Source organism: Callorhinus ursinus, unplaced genomic scaffold, assembly GCF_003265705.2.
Source record: "Callorhinus ursinus isolate GAN/ISIS: 27379988/994484 unplaced genomic scaffold, GSC_fseal_2.0 scaffold41, whole genome shotgun sequence".
NCBI classification, from domain to species: Eukaryota; Metazoa; Chordata; class Mammalia; order Carnivora; family Otariidae; genus Callorhinus; species Callorhinus ursinus.
The window spans coordinates 3320471-3339324 of record NW_027397103.1 but is presented as its reverse complement, the minus strand read 5'-3'; the positions used below and the strand labels follow the sequence as shown (position 1 = coordinate 3339324).

Below are 18854 nucleotides of genomic sequence, written 5' to 3'. Positions count from 1 at the left end.
GTGAGTGTATTCAAGTAGCTAGGTACTTAATCCCTGTGGTATTTTATCTTAACCTGCTTAAAGTGACTCCCTTAAAAATATTCTACATATAACTAGATGATTTTCATTTATTGCAATGCAGAGGCCTTCCCATGTAGTCTAAGCACTTGGGGATTTTTTTCCACTAACCATAATGATCCACATTCTTAGAATGGAATTCAATATGACCACGTTGCACGATGGTCTTGAAAGAGCTGGGCGATTTCCAAAAGAATGTGCACATAACCAGGGTTGGGAAGGCAGTTGGTTGTGTGGGAAAGCCCTCAGGATGGGACTCACACAGGCCTTCACTCAAATCCTGGCTCAGATGCTTCCTAACTGTGCAGCTTTGGGCAAGCCAATTCAGGATTCTGCGCCTTATGTACCTTCACCTGTAAAATGAGACCCTAAAAATCATACCACCCTCCAAGTGTTTTTGTGAGTATAAAGGTAATATCAAACATTTGGCATATAATAAGCGAATAAACAGTAGTGGTGTTATCACTAATAATGGCGATGGTATTCTTATTAATATTACATTTTCCCAGTCAAGTTCAACTGGGTGGGCATGTTTCAATTCCCAAGCAATTTTTTATCCCGAACCCATCTCCTTTTGCCATGGGATAGTGTTTTAAAAAAAAGCCCTGGAGCCTGCCCCAATTATAAAAGGAGATAAGTTGACTTCATTTAACTGCAGCCCGAGCATTTGAATTTAATTGAATGGGAAATAATTATTCCTGACGAGCAGAGGTTTTTGAGGTTCTATGAAGCGATATAAGATATGTATCTCATTACATTAAACCTCAGCAAATATACTTTAAATAATCAGCTCCTACTTAACATAACTTCCTCCTCCTATTAAATTTCCAGCAGGAACTATGGACATGAAGTATTGGGAAAAGAGGGGGGCTGAACTGCCGATTAATTATTTAAAAAGTGATTTATTTACCAAGGTGAGCCATTTGCAAATTCAATAAATCTATTAAGGAGCAGTTAACCTCTATAACTCTGTTTTAAATAATCAATTGGTGTTTGGGTAACGGGGGAGCGTCTGTCTCATTAGGTCGGTATTAACACCTTATTTGAGGCACTTAATCTGAAGTATGACCAAATCAGCCACAAGGTGGTAATCAGGTATTCGCCATGGGTCCTTCAGCCTCCAAGGAACTGGGTCCTTCTTCCCTGGCTGCAACAGCCCTGGTTGGGGGGCTTGGGGCATTCTGGGTCCTCTAATACCCAACTCCGTGCTCCCAACAGTGCCTCCCGAGACAAAGACTTGACGCCACCACCTTCCTCCAGGGGGAAGAAGAAAAAGAAGAAATCCACCCGGAAGAAGAGAAGGAGGTGAGCGTCCTAAAGGAGCATGGAAACTTGAAGATGGGAGAAAGAACAAAATAGGGGTCAAATGGGTTTCAGAGTCAAACAGTGACTCCCCCTGGGTTCGAATCCCCGCTCTGCCTCTTAAGTAGCTGTGTGACCTTAGGCAAGTACCTTCACCTCTCTGTGCCTGTGTCCACTGGTATAAAATAGTGATAGTACCTACCTCCTGGCGTTTTGTGAGGATCAGATGGAGAAAAATGGATGTAGAAGGAGCTGTCACAGTGTCTGGCACATAGTAAATGACCAGGGTAATCAGCATATTCAAGACCGTGAATATTGATTTTTTTTTTGAGAACTTATTCTGTGTAGAGGGCTATGCTATAAGCATTGTGATCTCCATGATGTCTTTCACCTTTAACCACGATTTACCAAACACTGTTGTCCCCATTTCAGAGATGAGAAAAGAAAGGCACAGGGAGGGGGGAACAGAATTTACAGGGATCCCAGGCTTCTCAGTTGCTTCTGCTACTCCTGCCTAGCAGGTGAATGCCAACGATAACAAACGGACTTTATATTTTTTGCCGGCGACAGACTCTTGTGTACCCCATGGATTTTTTTCTAGGTACAATTCCTTTTAATTTTTTTTAAATTTAAAAATATTTTCAGATTTTCTTCCAAGCTGCTACTCGCTAGACTAAAATCATGTCCAATGTTCCAGACCCAGAGGGGTAGGTTGAAAATCACACCGAACCTGGGAGGCTGTGTTTGAAGAAGCCTGCAGGGGGCAGCAGAGAGTAGTGTCTGGATGACTCGGGCCCCAACTCCAGGTTTTCCGGGTTCTTGCCACCTCCACAGCCTGGTTGGAAGAGGACAGGCCCAAAGAAGACCCAGAAGGGAATGTGAATGAAGACCCTATGTTGTAGGGTGAGGGGAGGAATTGGGGCAAGTGGCTTGAAGCTCCCGATTTTAGGGGTGGGCAGAACATTTGAAAGAAGGAAGTCAGCCTTCACTAATGTGCTTGGGGACAGGTGCTGTGGTTCCCTAAGAGTCAGGTTGTTCTTAACCCTGCATTTCCCCCTGTAGATTTGTTCTGTTTGACCTACAAGGTGTCCTTTTGTCTTTTTAATTCGTGGCCAGCATTCAAAAAACCAGGGCATTTCACATGAAGTTATGTTTTTCTGGTGACCTTTGTTGAAAAGGCCGGTGTTCCAGAAGCCCAGGGCTGCATTCCCACACGAGACCTTCAGCTGATCTGAGAAGCAGATGCTGTCTGGTTCACCACGGTCCCTACTGCTCCCTATTGTCTCTCACCCAGCCTGCTCTCTGAGAGGCCCCCGTTGGCATCCTCACCTGTGTCAACCTCAGTATTTTGTCACTGGGGAAATAAGAGACCCAGAGATGGGTGGTGATATGGCCCAAGGTGACTTCATGAGTTGGGGGTACCGTCAAGATTGGCACTCGGGTCCCTTGAACCTCAGTCTTGAGTCATAATCGTAATCATGGTCCTGGGGTGGCTGTGTTTCTTGGGGAACCCCTGATAGCACCATGCTGACCACAGCCTGATGAGGTCTTCTCCAGGGGTTCGATCTTACCAGGGGGCCAGGGTAAGGCAGAAGAGAGGCCTAAAGTATCTGAGAGGAGGGGCATAGCTGGGGGGAGTGGGGGTGGGTGGAGAAGAGCAGACACAAAGTATTTGGCCTGAGCAGGAGGGATGATAAAGGGATTGAGAGCAAGGCCCCTGGCATCAGTTTGAGTCCCGGCCCATCCACTTCCTAGCTGTGTGTCTTTGGGCAAGTCACTTTACCTCTCTGAACCCCCTTTCCTTGTCTGTAAAAGGAAGGTAACCATCGTACCTGCCTAAGAAGCATGTGGAAAGATGAAGTGAGATAATGCATATAAAACGCAGGGTGATGTTGAAAAAAAATGCCAATCTGATTATAGCAAATCAGTAAATGCAAATACTGATAATATCAGGATTGATATGATCCTTGTGTGTGAGATCCTGTGTGGGGGCTGGAGAAGGGTCTCTGAAGCCAACCCTGGTCCTTAAGGAACTCCCACTGAAGGTGTCTTCTCCCCCCACAGGTCCCCGTCATATAGTCCATCGCCTGTCAAGAAAAAGAAGAAGAAAGGCTCCAAAAAACATAAGCGACACAGGTATTGTCCTTCTGCCTCGGCAAACAGGTCTGCCCAGGTGGGCTGGGGGCTTGGGGTGAGAGTGGGGGGCGCAAAAAGTTCACTGGTGATAAGCTTATCATTTCACTTACGTAAGATACTCATCTGGGTGTTGGTATTTCCTTTTCCTTGTATAACTTGGACCTCTGGTTGCAAGGACCCAAGGCCCCCTAAAGCTAACTCTGGCAGGAAGGGGGTTTGTTTGATGATAAGGAGACAGGAATGTCTCAGGGACCAGCCAGGCCTCAGTGAGGATCTAGAACCAAGGAGTGGAGAGCTGGTAGCACCCAGGCAGGATACACAGTCCCTGTTCCACATGGGGAGACCCGGCTGCACCCTGTGCCCATCCCTCTGTGTGGCCGGCCCAGCCTCAAGAAGACACTGAAGCTCTCTGTCTTGTTTGTTCCTCATTCCAAATTCCCAAGGTCCAACTCTGTGGTTGGACCAACCTGTCCTCGAGGATGGGATCATGTAAAATGTGGCTTCTGGGATTGTCCACCCTTGGTGACAGTAGTTAAGGGGCCTTGTGAACTGGACACACATTCCAAAAGATGCCTCCTACACACACACACACACACACACACACACACACACACACACACACGGAAGAAAGGACTGAAGGATGTACACCAGAGGACTCAAATCTGTGGTCCATGGGCCAACTCAGCATTTTATAATTGGGAAATTGTGCAATGAAAAAAATCAGATTTTCCAGTTCCTCTGTAAAAATCAGCAGCTGTCTTCACTGGACTAATTTTCCCACAGGAAGCCATCAGCAAAGCTGAGGGGTTGCTGTGCATGTAGACAGAGTGTAGGTCTGAGCCCAAGCGTAGAGGGGCATGGGTCTGAGCCCACTGAGCCCCCCTCATTGAGGAAGCCCTCTGGGCCCCTGGGGGCAGGGAGTGTGAAATTCCCCACCTAAGTTGTTTGCTGTGTTTGGCTATGGCTGACAGGGGAAGAGTGGTGTGTGCTCTCTCTTTGCTCAGCCCTATCTTCCAAACTCCCTACATCAGCAGTGGATTACTTCTGCCCTTAGACAGTCACAGTGGAACAAAAGGTAAGGGTTCATTTGGGTTTTTCCTCTGCTTCTCACCCCTGGTTCAAAGTTCCCCCAAAGTGGCTTTTTCCAAGCCAGGGCTGTGGCCACGTCTTGGCCCTTGTTGCCAGAATGGTCTCAACTCAGTTTGGTTTCACCAGCTGTGTCCACTGCCCCAGACATTTCGACCGATGCTGAGTCTGTGCTTAACACAAGATATGGGCAAGCCGATGAGCAAAAGGTTGTTAATTTGGTGTTAGAAGCTTTTCCCAGTGGCCTGCCCCTGACTGGGACTGCCATCCTGTCACCTTCCTGTGCTGACCAATTGCTCCTAGTTTGGGGGACTTTTCCGTATCGGGATTGTGGAATTCAAGTGGCTTCTCCCTCAAGGGTTTCTCCTCATGAAAGAGAGACTGTGCCGGAAGGTTAGAAACAGGCTTTCTCTGACCCCCACAGCCAGCCCAGGAGGTGAAGGTGGAGAGGGAAGGAGGCCCATCAATGGGAGATTAGGAGGAAGAGATACTGTTGCTGATCCTTTCCAAAGCACCTGCTGAGCACTACCCTCCTTCTGGCCCAGCTTCTCCAAGCTCTTGAGATGTTGGGTTAATGATAGTTGACTGTTTTGGAGATAGGAGCAGGGGTGGGGGATGCATACAGATTTTTCTTTTTTCCCCTCAATTAGCATGGCTTCAGGGCTAAAAAAAAAAAAATCACATTTTTCACATCTATTTATTGAATACCCAATATGTGTCATGAATGAGGAATCTGGGCCCCGGGAACAGAGCAGTGACCAAAATCCAGCCCTCGCCCTTGAGTTGCTCACATTCTAGTCGGGGAGATGGATAATGTTAATAGGCAGAGGTGGGTGCTATAAGGCTAAGCTCAGAGCTCACCCAAGCTTGTGGGAGCAGAAAGTTGGCACCCAACCAGCCTGAGGGGATCAGAAAAAGCTACAAGGAGGGGATATCTGAATGGAACTCTGAAGAGTCTGCAGGAGTTACACACGAGCTGTGTGACCTTGGGCAACTTGAACTTCTCTGAGCTTCAGTGTCTATAAAATGGTTGTTAGTAGAACTTCGCAGGGTTTGGGTAAAGACTGAACGGGACTGTGTGTGAGAGACTTAGCACAAAGCCTGGCACGCAGTGAGAGTTCCACATATGGGAGCTGGGTTGTCCCTGACAACGAGGAGGATGGTGAGGAAGAATCCACCACTAGGGAGAGAGAGGTGAAGGTGAGGCGGGGTTTCGGGGAGGAGGCAGAGGACCCCCCTATATCCCCCACACCCACCCCCATCCGAGACGGGCTCATGGACAATTGGGGTGAGGATCGAAGCACTGGTCGTTTAGACTGGAAATTCAAAATGCAAACTAATGTCTCCCATATGGTCTTTGAAATCGGAGGGGGTCCCGACCGACCTCATGTAGCATGATCACACACGCACTGATGACATTTGTCCCAGGAAAGAAACCCTCAGCTCACCTATGTCTATTGTCTTCTTTCCCTCTTATCTTCCCCCTGTCCCTTTCTTCCTTCCTCCTCACTCCCTTCCCGCCCTCCCTCTCTCTCTTCTTTTTAATTCCTTTAATCAGGTCGTTCTCCAAGAAGAGAAGGCACAGGTAAGAATCCTTTCACCTCTGGCTGCTTGCTTCTCTTTCCTGCTTTCCTAAGGAGGTTTTAGGCAGCTTCTGGGGTGTGCTCTTGGTCATGCCCCTTTCATCTTCCTGGGCCTCGGTTTCCTCCAAGGTGAAGGCCTTGGGCTGGTTTCCCTGAGAGTTCCCAGGCAGCTTTTGACTTCAGTGAGGCCAGATGGCTGCTCCTCGACCAGCCCCCACTGCTGCCCCTCCCTGGAAAGTCTCACTACCCTGGTCAGAGTCCGTTCGTTTTGGCACTCGTTGAAATCCTGGATTGGGGCATGTCGGGAAACCTCAGCACCCTGATCCCGCCAAAGCCTCCCCAGATCCTAGCCAAGGGACAGAAGCCAAGTCCACCTGTACTGGAAACACTAAGTGAGCACAAATAGAGCTGTCGCCGACAGGGTCCTCGCTGTAAATTGGATCCTGCACTGAGCCCCTGCTCTGGGTGTGTGCCTGTCGAATCTCCGCTGATCTCCCTCATAACCCGGTACAGTGGATATGTTTATTCTCCCATTTTACAGATGAAGAAACTGAGATTCAGGCAGGAGGTGTGACAGGCGTGTCCACAGACACGGTCAGGTGGCAAGCCCAGATCTGTCAGACAGGGGATCGGGACTCCCTACCGTGGTGTCTTAAGTAACAGCCAAATCTGGAGCAATTGTCAGAGTGCAGAGTCCTTCTGTTTATCCAGTTAACAGGTAGAGAGCGATTACCAGTGTCATCCATCCCCTCAGCCCAGCAGCCCGAGCAATGGCCCCACTTCACGGTCAAGAAAACCAGGTCTTCCAGAGGACAGGTAACTTGCCTCAGGTCATGCAGCGACTGAGCGGCAGAGCTGGGGCGCAAACCTGGATCTTTCAGTGAGGTCCTGGGCTCTTCCACGGCCCAGGCTGAGTCTCAAGCGTGGAGAGAAATCGCACAGTTAACGCCGAGGTGCCATTTCAGTTGGATGAGTTGGATGAGTTTGGATGAGGTTTCCCCCTCTCCAGGACCGGGGCCCATCGTCCATTCTTGGTGACCCTCTGAAGCCAGTACTACCAAACAGCATTCACCCTCTGGGGCCTCTAGCTGATAATGCTGGGACCCCGACTCATCACTGTTCATTGGACCCATACCCCAGCCCTCTGACTTAAAAAACAAAAATGGTTAGTTAAATATCCATGAGCAGAACATTTCTGAATCTGCCAAGCTTCATGAAGCTTCAGAGTATCTCCCTGCATATACCATTCTTCTCTCTTACAAATTGATCGAACATCAGTCAACAGCATGGGCTCTGGGGATCCATGGTCTAGGGCCACATCCCAGCTCCCCTGTATGATCCTGGCCAAGTTTCTTAGCCTAGCTGAGGCTCAGTTTCCCCATCTGTAAAATAAGTACGCGTTAAACGTGCCTCTTCCCATAGGTTGCAGGGAGAATAAAATAAGATTGCTAACAAAAAGTATTTAGCAGAGTATTCCTTATAAGAAGTCCTCGAAAAATGACAGGTATCACCTTTATTTACCACTGTTCTTACTAAGCTGCCAAAGCTTGCCGTGGCCCCCGACGCACCCCATTCTCAATCCGTTTGTGGGTCCCTGTCTGTAGGTGCACCTGCTGGGTGAAAAAGTCAGCGTGGTGACTGCCCTGGTCTTGGAAATGATTAGCATGTGTCCCCACACTGCCCGGATCTGGTGGTCACTGTGTGTTAAGCATTTTAACTACTTGTTTCTTTTTACCTGTAACTGGAATTTTGCATCTTTCAATTAATTGGCCATTTCTCCTTTAGCTCCTCCAGCCCAAAAAGCAGAAGGAGGGATGAGAAGAGGCACAAAAAACAGTAAGTAGAGACCACCTGGAAAATTCTCTCCAGTTTGGGGGAGTAGGGGAACCCGGCCTCGTAACTGCTGGAGTGTTGGAGTTGCCATATAAACAGGGAGAGGGAGAAGGGGGTGCGTGAGAGGAACAGAGGCAGGAAGAGGCGGAGCCAAGATGCACGGTAGTTGTGGGTCTGGGTATGTGTGAGCGCACAAGGCCGTGTATACGACGTGTCTGTGCATGCATTTGTGTGAGCATGAAAGTGAGTGCCGTGCATCTGTGTGCCTGGCGGGCACCATGTATATATTTTTCTGAAGGATGTCTATGTGTAGCATACACCTTGTTTGTAGATCTCTGTACATTTTTCCATCCTGCAAACATTTGTGTGACCGTGGGTACGAATGTATGCCGGGGGGGTAGTGTGGGTATGGTATGTACTTGTGTTCACACGAATGCATTCTCTAGGCTCCTGCTTGTGCGAGCATGAAGGTAGACAGTGTGCACGGAGGTGCTGATTTTCTGCACGCTGAGTGCGCCCTGCTTACTTACCTGTGTTACGCCTAGGGAGGGTTGGTGTGGGGGTGGCTTTTCCCTGTGCACACAGGTGTGCCACGTGTGCGTGAGTGGTGATGGGGGCATGATCACGTGTGAGCACAGGCGTGAGCGTGCATGTGAGTCCGAGCCTTGGCTGATGGCAGTGAAGCTCCTACCCCTGGTCTCGGGGCCCCAGCTGGTTCATGGTTTATGGCTGGTAGTAGAAATTCAAATCAGCTAGCACTGTCTGCAGAGTTCAGTTCCCAGACAAATTAAAAGTAAATGTGGTTACAACCCACCTACTTTATACCCTGCAAATGTTAGTGCATGTGTTTTCCAATCAACTAATATTTTATCTCCCGCCAAGAAGCTTCTAAAGTGAGGATCAAAGGCAATAGGATGAAAGGCGGTTGGCTGTTGGGGAGGGAAAAGAGGAGGCAGGGATGCAGAGGGAGGGCACCCCGCTTTGGTGCCCGAAGGGTCACTTCATCCAAGGTCAGTGCAAAGGAGGACATTTGAGCCATCACCACAGGGGGCCTGGGGAATGCTTCAGAAGGAAGCAGTAGACTTTGAATTAGCTCAGGGAACAACTTCCCTATCATCAAGCTTGTTCAATTCGAGTCAAAAGACAATTATTGGTCATATGTATTGGGTGTGCATTCACGCTAAGTGCAGACAGGGTGCATATTCTCAGAGACCTCTGCATTACTTGTCCAGTGGGGCTGCAGTATAGACAGAGCCGGGGGAGAGACTCAGACTCTGAGAGCACAGGCGGAGGGGGCGGGGTGTGGGGGGGGAAATCATCACGGAGGCAGGGACTGCCTGCTTGAGGGCAGCAACGTGGCCACCCTCCCTGGTGCCAAGAGCTGGAGGAGTCCCAGAAATTGCTAGGTTATGCAAGCCAAAAGACAAGAGTCAGGAGAGGAAAGACCAAGAAAAACAAGGTGCCGCTAGGATAAAGGATGGTTCTTCTTGCCAAGTCCCATGATCAGGGCTGCTTCTAAACAAGTGATCACTGGAGAGATTTAGCCTCCTTGGATTTGACATCCCTTAATAAAGCCCTAATACATGGCAGGCCCTGGGCTGGGCCCGAGGACAGAGAGTAGCCAAATATTCTTCTGGATTCAAGGAGCTCACAGTTCCCAGCGGGACACAGGAGACACAGGACAGGTCACGGCACAGCGGGGACCACCGGGAGCCCAGGTGGTGTTGGAGAGAGGGCTTGGTGGTGAGCAGGGGCGTCCGACAGGAGGAAGTGTCTAGATTGAGGGTAAGGATGGAGGTAACCATTCTAGGCTGCAGGTTAGGCAAGTGGTTTAAACTCGGTGCCTCAGTTTCTTCATCTGGGAAATAAGAGAACCTACTTCATAGGCTGTTGAGAGGAAGAGATGGGTCCACCTAAGAAAAATACTTAGGCTATGGTGCCTGGCAGGCAGTATGTGTTAGATACGGGCTACCTGTCATCATCACCATCACAAGGGCATCATGAACTGGGACATAGATGAGCCAGAATACAAGCAGTTCAGACTTGCTTAAGTCCATCCAGCCAGGGCAGGAGATGTCACACAAGGAAGCTAGAGAGCTTCGTGGGGGCTGACTCCTCCGGGGTGCGTGGGGTTCAAGATGAGAGTGCAGGATTTGACATGAGGGCAACGGGAAGGTTCTAAGCAGGGAAGGAATATGGTCTGCTTATCACATTGACAAGAATCCCTGAGTCCTTTATTGGGATAACGAGACTGCCTCCCGACAGAGCCCTCTCTAACTCCCACTGGCTTCCTGCCTTGGCCCAAACCATTGACATTCCTTGTACATCCTCAGTGACCACTGCCTCTGCGGCTACTACTTCTAAGTCCTTATTATCATTTAGGGGGAAACTGAAGTAATCTGTAATAATACCATTATTAGTGGTAGGGGTAGTTGTTCCTTGTGGTTAGAATTTTTGTTGCCAGCGATGTTTGTAACTCTGAAAGTAGGCTTTTGACTCCATGTGAAAAAGCTGGGCTGAATTTTCCAGGTCTGAGGTTATAAATTGGCAGCCCAAAGGCCTCATTTACTCTACAAATGTGTTTTCTTTTCCCCTAAACAGTGTCTTTAAAAAAAAATAAAAAGAGCTTCCATTTAAAATAGAAATATTTTATATGAAAAAAGTCTGCGTTTCTACATTCATGTGAAGAGTTAGAAGGTCCAACAGCGTGCCAGTGTTCTGGAGGCACACCCACTTCTTTCCTGAGCTCTCGCCTGACTGATTCACACATTAGGGTAGCTGACTGAGATTGAGACCCCCTGCTTTCAGGGGGGGAGAGGTGACTAGTGGGGGTGACACTCCTGTCCACGTGTGCTCGCCATCAGGGCTGCCCCGGCAGGGTGGGAGTCTGAGCCGCCTGGGCCGCTCCTCCACAGGAACCCCTGCCGCTCAGTGGTGCTCTGTATGGCTGGTCGGAGCCCCTGAATGCCCAGGGGGAAGGGCTGGGGTGATGCGGGGTGGGGGGCAGGCAGGAGGAGATGCCTAACTCTCGAGGGACAGTGACTTGGATGCAAGAGGATGATGTGTGTCACAAGATCGAAATCTCTCTCTCCCTCTCTCCCTCCCTCTTACCCTCCCCTCTCTCCCCCTCCCCATCACCCCCTCCAAGATCACGAAGCCGGCCCCGAAAATCTCACCGTCACCGTCATCACCATTATCCTTCCCGGTCCCAGAGCTCCGAGTCCCACTCCTCAAGCTGTGAGAGCAGGTAACCCCTTCTCCCCGGGGGAGTCGCCCTGGGGGGCAGCCCCTACCTGGCCGTGTCAGCACCGCCCTGTAGAGAAAAGGGGACCCCAGCCGCCTCCGTGTCTAGGAACAACAGCAGTGGCGCGTGCGCACACGTGTGCTTCCCAGGGCCCGCCCCCTCCGTCGCCACCATGTGGGTTGTGAGCCCCCTCCCTGCATCACCCACACAATTCCCTCGACTACCCTATGAAGTAGCTACTATTGCTCTCCCCCATTGTAAAGATGAGGACGCTGAGGCACAGGGAGCTTAAGGACCTTGTTAGTCGTGTAGCTGCCAAGCGACAGAGGTAGGATTGAACTGGGGAGTCCGGCTCTGGACTTGGCCCTCTCACTAAGGGTTGCTCTAAGCACAGAGAGGCTGAGCAACCTACGAAAGGCCACACAGCCCAAGTCCCAAGTTCTGAGGCCCTTCCAAGTCCGGTTTCTCCTAACTTGGACCTGCTCTGGGCCGACACATCGGCTGTGCAGGTTGGAGAAGGGGGAGGAGGGCTCTCTCGTGGACGAGACGAAGAATAAGAACGAAGAGTGGGACTTTGTGGATGTTGATGTTTGAAACCGGCACTGTCCAGCAGACACAGCAAGGCCAGCTTCCGGATGTCCGAGGCTGCTTCATCCTTCATCCTTCATCCTTCCTCAAGTGCGTCCCACACACCTGGCTCTGTGTTCGTGTTGCCTGAGGAGATTTAAAAATGCCACTGTCCTGGTCCCACTGCATCTCAGTTAAACCAGTGTCTGGAGGAAGAAGGAGGAGGAGAGGGGGATTATTTTTTGAAGTCTTACTTGGTGCTACAGTTTCAAATACATTTTCCCTCTTGATCATCCCAAGAACACCATGAGGTAGACTGGGGCTGCACTTTGCAGTCACCTTGGAAGAATTTTAAAATACCGATTCCCAGATCCCACCCTTTAGGTGTTCTGATCTTGTTCGGATGAGGTAGGGCCGGGGCGGCGAGATTTTTAAATCTTCCCCCGTGATGCCAGTGTGGAGCCAAGCGTGAGAAGTATTTGAAGAAGAGGAAAACGTCCCTGACACGTGCTGCTATCACTCATAGGCCTCGGTGTTCCCACTGGACACCAACAACTATAAAGAGCGTAGGCATCAGGCAAGGTTGCTCTGTGACCCTGAGTGATCAAGACAAAAACAAAACCCCTCGGTAGTAAGGTCAGAGCCCCAAAGACACAGGAACCTTGTCCAAAACACAAAAGTGACCCAGCATCTCTCTATCCTGGCTAACACGAGGGACTGCTATTTCCTGACCAGCTAGAGCTTTGGCCTTGGTCTAGGCCCCAAGATTTATGAAGATACGCAGTGAGAGCCTCACCTCCACTTAATGCTAGCATCCAATCCAGAACAAAGCCCCAGTTCCTTAAACGCTCCTTAAAGTCACCTGCCACCTGCCCATAATAGGCTCTTTCCATCACTCTCGTACAGAGACGTTCTCCGCTTCCTGTGGCGCATGCTCTCCCTCGCTGCAAGGAGCCATAAACATGCTTTTTCAGCCACAGGCATGCTCCTGCTGGCCTTTGTCTGGAGGGCATCGGTTCACTGAGCTTAGTTGCATTACTGATGTGGTACAGCCGAGAAAAGTGCATCATGGTGAGCAGAGGCATCTGAGCAAGGTCGCAGGGACTGGCAGGGCTCAGACAGAGCCCTTGACCTCCAGCCCATGCTGAATCAGCTCTCAGCAGCTCAGCCCCATGGGCCCGGGGCCAGAGGATGGTGCAGAGAGCTTGCTGCCCTCTGTCCTGCCCTCTGCCTTACCGCTTAGGGAGATGGCTCCCACTGCAGAGCCCAGCCTCGGTCCCCTTCTTATGTCCCCTCTTCTGGGGTGTTGCTGCTTGAGCTCCCCAGTGCCTGTTGGGCTGAGGGACACTCCAGGGGGCATCGAAGCAACCTGAGAGCCAGCCCTGGGGCCACACACCCAATAAAAATGATCTGGAGGCCCCAGAGCACAGAGGACATTCCAGAGCATGACCAAGAGGCATCGGTCCCTCTTGGGGCAGAAAACCCTGCCCTGGTCCTGGTTCTGCCACTCGCAAGCTGTGTGACTTCCGGCGGGTCCCCAAATAGCTCTGAGCCTCAGGGTCCTCATCTGTAAAATGGGAACTACCTGCCTTGTTTGTGTTGTGTCTTCAAATTGGAGAGAGGACTGAGAAGAGGGGATTGCAAATCAATAGGGTGTTACCTTTATTACTCCTGTGGCCCAGAGCTAATAGGCCAGCAGAGTCTAAAATCTACCCTTTCTGAAGAGTCAGAGATTCCTTCACTTTCCGCAGCAGACAGGGCAGCCCAGGGTCTGACAGGCTTACAGAAGGCCTCCTTGTTATTTTTGTCAGCTACTCTTTTTTCAAAAGTTTTGGGTGACAGTCACTGGGATGCGTCTATTTTACAGATGGTCAAGTCACATACTTGAAGACATACAGATAGGCGCCATCATATTTATAGACAAACACAGATGGACACACCCAGACATACACACAGTCACGTACAAACATACCGACAGACAGTCCCGCACACCCAGGACATGAAAGCAAATCAGGCTGGGACATTTTCTGTCTTCCCAGCTGCCTTCCCAGCACCCCGTACATTTGTCCAATGAACAAATGAGAGAAGGAATGAATGAACGAATGAGCAGGTCGGGGGCGGGTGGATGGAGAGATGGATGGAAGCACGTGTCGTTTATGTAAGCAGTACCAGACACATCCTATAGCCCTCCGATCCTGTGGGCCCTGCAGCCACCCCTCTGCCACACTCCCCTTCCGAAGACCCTCTCATCTCTCTCTCCCGCTCCCCCAGGCACCGCGGCAGGTCCCCCGAGGAAGGGCGGAAGTCCCGCCGAAGGCACTCCCACCGCTGCTCCAGGACCCTCGGCAAGGCCAGCCCCGAGGCCCGCTCCAGCCACCCGCCCAGCCAGCCCCTCCGGATGCTCAGCCTCCTGTCGGCCAGGGGTGTAGTAAGTATTCCACACGGCCTCCTCGGCCAGTCTTGGCCGTGACCCTCGGGGCAAGGTGAAGGCGCAAGTTCAGGGCAGTGTATGGCACATTTTAACTCAGTTTTGGGCAAACACCCCACTGGCTTTCAGACCTCCTTATTGATTAACAAAGTGGTCATTCACCAACCTTTGGCAGCACTCGGTTGGGGGGAGGAAGCAAAGCTAAAGTACCCAGGCTTTCTATTGGGGGGAGCACTGAAAAATACACGCTGGTCTCCAGAGTGACATCTGCAAGGAATGCATGTGTGAGACACCGTAGCAGGTTTCTTTGGGGAGGAAGGAAGAGAGGGGGGTCTTTGATGTAGCCCAGGCATTCCAGCTTTCCAGTGAAGTCTGCATCTTTGATGCCAGCTAGGCTGCAGCTTTGATTAGTGGCCAGGATTTGATTTCACCTATAGAAACACGGCCTTGAATGTATATGAGAATTTTCCTTCACGGAGCTCCTAGCGCTTGATCTGTGTCCTCTCGTGTGTCCACATAAGGTCTCAGGGCATCGAGGGCGTGACTGCTCTCCCTGGTCCCTTCCACAGATGGGACAGAAAAACCAAGGCTCAGAGAGGTTACGAATCTGATTTAGCAGCCCAGCATTGAATGGAATCACGTGACGCTCCCTCAGGTCCACAAGGAGGAGCTGGAATATGACTTCAGACAGTCTGATGCCAGGAAGTTTCCTGAGCAAGGGATTCAGGGTTGGAGCTGAACTCAAGTCCTAGCTTTGCTACTCCCTAGTTGTGTGGCTTTGGGCAAGTCACTTCCCTTCTTTGAAACTCAGTGTTCTCATTGGTAAACTTGCAATAATACCACTTTCATGTGGGATTGGTGGGGACATCCAATAAGATAAAGTACGCGAAGGCCTTTTGTTGATGCTAAAGGGACAGATACACAAGCAGGAAGAGATGCAACATGGACGTAGCCTACAACCACGGCTGGCCGCTGGAAGGGACCTATCTCCTCTAGCTATGGGTGAAGCTGTAAATTTCAGGCGAGATGAAAGTGTGGAGAAGCTCGGGGTGCTTGCAGGAAGGTCAAGGAAGGGAAGGCAATGATAAACACTAGTTGGGCCTGGTTGATGCAAGTTATCACCTGCAGTGCATTCTGGGAAACTCTTCTTTACCATTCAAGGCACAAGGTCTCATTTTGTGCCAGCAAGGTCTCATTTTGTGCCAGCAAGGTCTCATTTTGCCCAAATCCTCTGCCTAGCATTCACAACGTTCCCAGGGCCCCCCTTTGAAGAGGTGTCTTTGGTTGCTGAGTATTTTGCAGATGGAAAATGCCCACCTGCATTCCCCCTCCGCTGATGTCCTATAAAAGGTCTTCCCAGCATGGCAAAGAGTCTGGAGGCCTGGGTGGGAGTCTTGGCTTGGCTGGACAATTCCTTCTACCCCTCCCGGCTTCAACTTCCTCACCTGGAAAATGGGCATGATGATCTCATTTGTCTCCCAGGAGAATTGTTGCGAAGTTAGAAATCAATTCAATATAAGAGCCGTAAGAGATAGAAGAAGCAAGTCAAAATCACCCAGTCTTTCTGGTCCTGGTATTTGTGGTAGCCCATTTGGTGGCCCCCACTGACCCTCACTAAAAAGAGCCATTGCGAGCAGCTGGCTTATTTGATCACCTGCCTGGGATGGTTCCCTCACAGGCTAGGTCTGTCAAGATGTTGCGAAAGGCTGGATGTTCCTAAAAAAAAAAAAAAAAGTGGGGTCCTCCCACACCAGCTGGTGAGGAACCAGACTGGCTGTTGGTTCTTGAAGACTGAGTGTCTCCCATGGGCCCAACCCCTATCAGAAGAGCTGAGAGCTCACCCGTACCTAGAAGGGACAGGCGTTAAGAGCTCACCCAGCTCAGTGCCCTGATTCCAAGAAGAGAGACTAAGAACCTGAGACTCAGAGAAGAGAAATGACTTCCATGGGCTGTGTCAAGTTGGAGTCTTTCAAAACACAGGGCTATGATGATGCCGTCAAATCCTAGCTCTGAGATACGGAGAGTTACTTAAACCTTTCTGAATCCTTGTTTCCTCATCTGTTAAAAAAAAATGCAGAGAATAAGGCTCTTCTTCAAAAACCCTGCTGTGTGGACAAAAGCAAAGTAATATTGTAAACGGTTGACCCCGGTGCTTGGCACAGGGGAAGAACTCAGCAAATATTCGTGGGTGTTACGACTACAGCATCCTGGGTGCTCCCTCTACACTTACCAACCTTGGGACCTTGAGCAAGTTCCATAAACTTTCTGTGCCTCAGTTTTCTGTAAATCTGCAAAACAATGAGACCTGCCTCCTAGGAGGTATGGTATGGAGATTCAGGGACTTGATGTAAGTAAAGGTTTTATTTTTTTTAATATTTTTATTTATTTATTTGACAGAGAGAGAGAGATAGTGAGAGCAGGAACACAAGCAGGGGGAGTGGGGGAGGGAGAAGCAGGCTTCCCGCGGAGCAGGGAGCCTGATGCGGGGCTCGATCGCAGGACCCTGGGACCATGACCTGAGCTGAAGGCAGACGCTTAAGGACTGAGCCACACAGGCGCCCCTAAGTAAAGGTTTTAGATTGCAACAGACAAGTGGGGTAATGCTACTTCGTGCTCGCTGCTAATAATAGTAGTGGCAGCAGTGAGAGTAACCATGGATATAGCAATGGGGTAGCGACGATATTTAGCAGCACTGGTGATAGTAGGAGTAGTCGTAGTAATAATAGTACCGCTCCAGGTCCAGGCTAGCCCGTGCATGACTTGGGACCAGAGCCAGCCCCCCTCCCCTGCTTCCTCTGCTCTCAGCTTCCTCTGTCCTAAATAGCAGCTGCAGCCCTAATGGCCCACCCCACCCCATTCCTGGTTGCCTGACTTCTGGGGGCATCCGATACCCCCAAGTCTAGCTCTCTGAGTGCCCTCCACGCTAGACCCTTTCTCCTCTTCTCTCCTGCAAAAGGCAGAGAGGGACAAAGGTGCCAGGTTGGACCCCAGGTTTTCTGAGAGTCCTGGCCCAGGATTTTCCTGAGCTCCCTCTTAAAGAGAACAGCAGAGTCACTGCACCTGAAGAATCCATCCAATCACTCATTCAAATCTACCAATTATCTCCCAAAACATCTATCAAGGGTCAGCTCCGCCATGGTTCTCGGGATTCGGTGAATATAGAACAGTCTGTGCCTTCTTGAGAGGGAGACAGACAAGGTAAAAACTGTAAAAGACAAGACACAACAATTAATGCAGAGATGCTGAGATGGGGTGGGAGGTGGCAGGCAGGGAAGGGATGCTAGGGTTAGCATTAGGTTGGGGCAGAGAAGGCAACAACTGAGAAACTAGTGGTGAGCAAGAATCAGCCAAAGGAAACGGGAAACAAAGACTGGAGTCGGGGATGGAAGCAGAATTCCAGGGCAAGAGTTGGGGTTCTGGGCATAAGCAGGAGCCTGAGTGTGGAGGGTCTTCTATGCCCTGGCTCCCGCCACACTCCACTGCAGGTATTTCCAACGCACGGCTCTTTAAAAAATCAAGGATAGGCACATTACATCAGGGGGCATATCTGCATATATGAATATGCAAATTTAGGGTTGTGTCTTATTGAAATCCTAGTTGGTGAGCTAAAGATAACCTGAAGCCCTCTTGCTCAGTCAGAGCCCAAATCCAAATGGAGGGTCCCAAGGAGATGATTTAGGGACCCTTCACAGCCTCATTCATGTTCTTTATCTCCATTCAACCATCTTTGTTCAAGGCATCAGGGAGACAGAGTTGAATAAAACACTCTTCCTGAACTCCAGGGCTCAGTCTGGTAGTCAACAGAAGACTGCACTACAGTGAGATAAGTGTTGTAATTAGGGCTGAGATTGAGTCAGTGAGCACCAGTTCCTCCTCGGTTGTCGAATATTCAAAAACTTGCACACTAGTTGGTTAATAGACCCTGTCACCACTCTATCCCCCCGAGTCACCAAAGCCACCCCCTCCCTCCCCTGGTACCTGGGGACCTCCTCACAGTTCAGCAACTAGAGTGATACCTGACAGCCGTCAGCACCAAGGCCAGCTACCTTCAGATGAGGCAATGTCCACACCCCACCAGTTGCTAAATATCCAGACCGTCAGCCCTGGTGGTGATGGAAGTCAGTACAATGTCGAGTAAGACCGCAGAGAAGGGACAAGACAGTGCTGTCTTGGCACCTGAGAGGGCTTTACAAATAAGGGAACATTTGAGCTGGGCTTTAAAGGATGGGTTCCCCAAATTGAGATGACTGATGAATAAAGGGAGGGGGAGATACCTCTATGTACCAGGCACTTTTGTTAGAACAAAAGTAAAGCAGCATTAGAAACTATCCCATACTCTACCCAGTTGTTGTTGTTATTGCCATTTGATCCACAAAGCAGTTCTTCGAGATAGATGCAATTATTATCACCATTTTTCAGACAGGAAAACAGGCTCACAGAGCTGAAGTGACTTCGGTAGGTGGCCCAGTTGGGAGGAAGGGGAGCTGGTATGAATTGTGGCTTGTGTCTCAGAAGCTGACTCTGATAGCCAGAGTACCGACTGGATGACAGAGGGGTTGGTGGCACCAAGGTTTGGCCAAGCCTTTTCCCTGTTGGCATGGGGCTCTCTGTCAAGTCT

General features: G+C 50.2%; 1 protein-coding gene across 1 annotated transcript in view; it reads left to right on the top strand.

Annotated features, from left to right (window-relative positions):
- SRRM4 (serine/arginine repetitive matrix 4) overlaps positions 1–18854 on the top strand; it is a 149764-nt gene that overhangs the window by 111808 nt on the left and 19102 nt on the right. Inside the window, exons 3-8 of the mRNA XM_025889412.2 lie at positions 1276–1362; positions 3424–3495; positions 6140–6166; positions 7950–8000; positions 11146–11244; positions 14080–14236. Coding sequence (XP_025745197.1) covers positions 1276–1362; positions 3424–3495; positions 6140–6166; positions 7950–8000; positions 11146–11244; positions 14080–14236 — 493 coding nt within the window. The remainder of the gene's footprint in view (positions 1–1275; positions 1363–3423; positions 3496–6139; positions 6167–7949; positions 8001–11145; positions 11245–14079; positions 14237–18854) is intronic.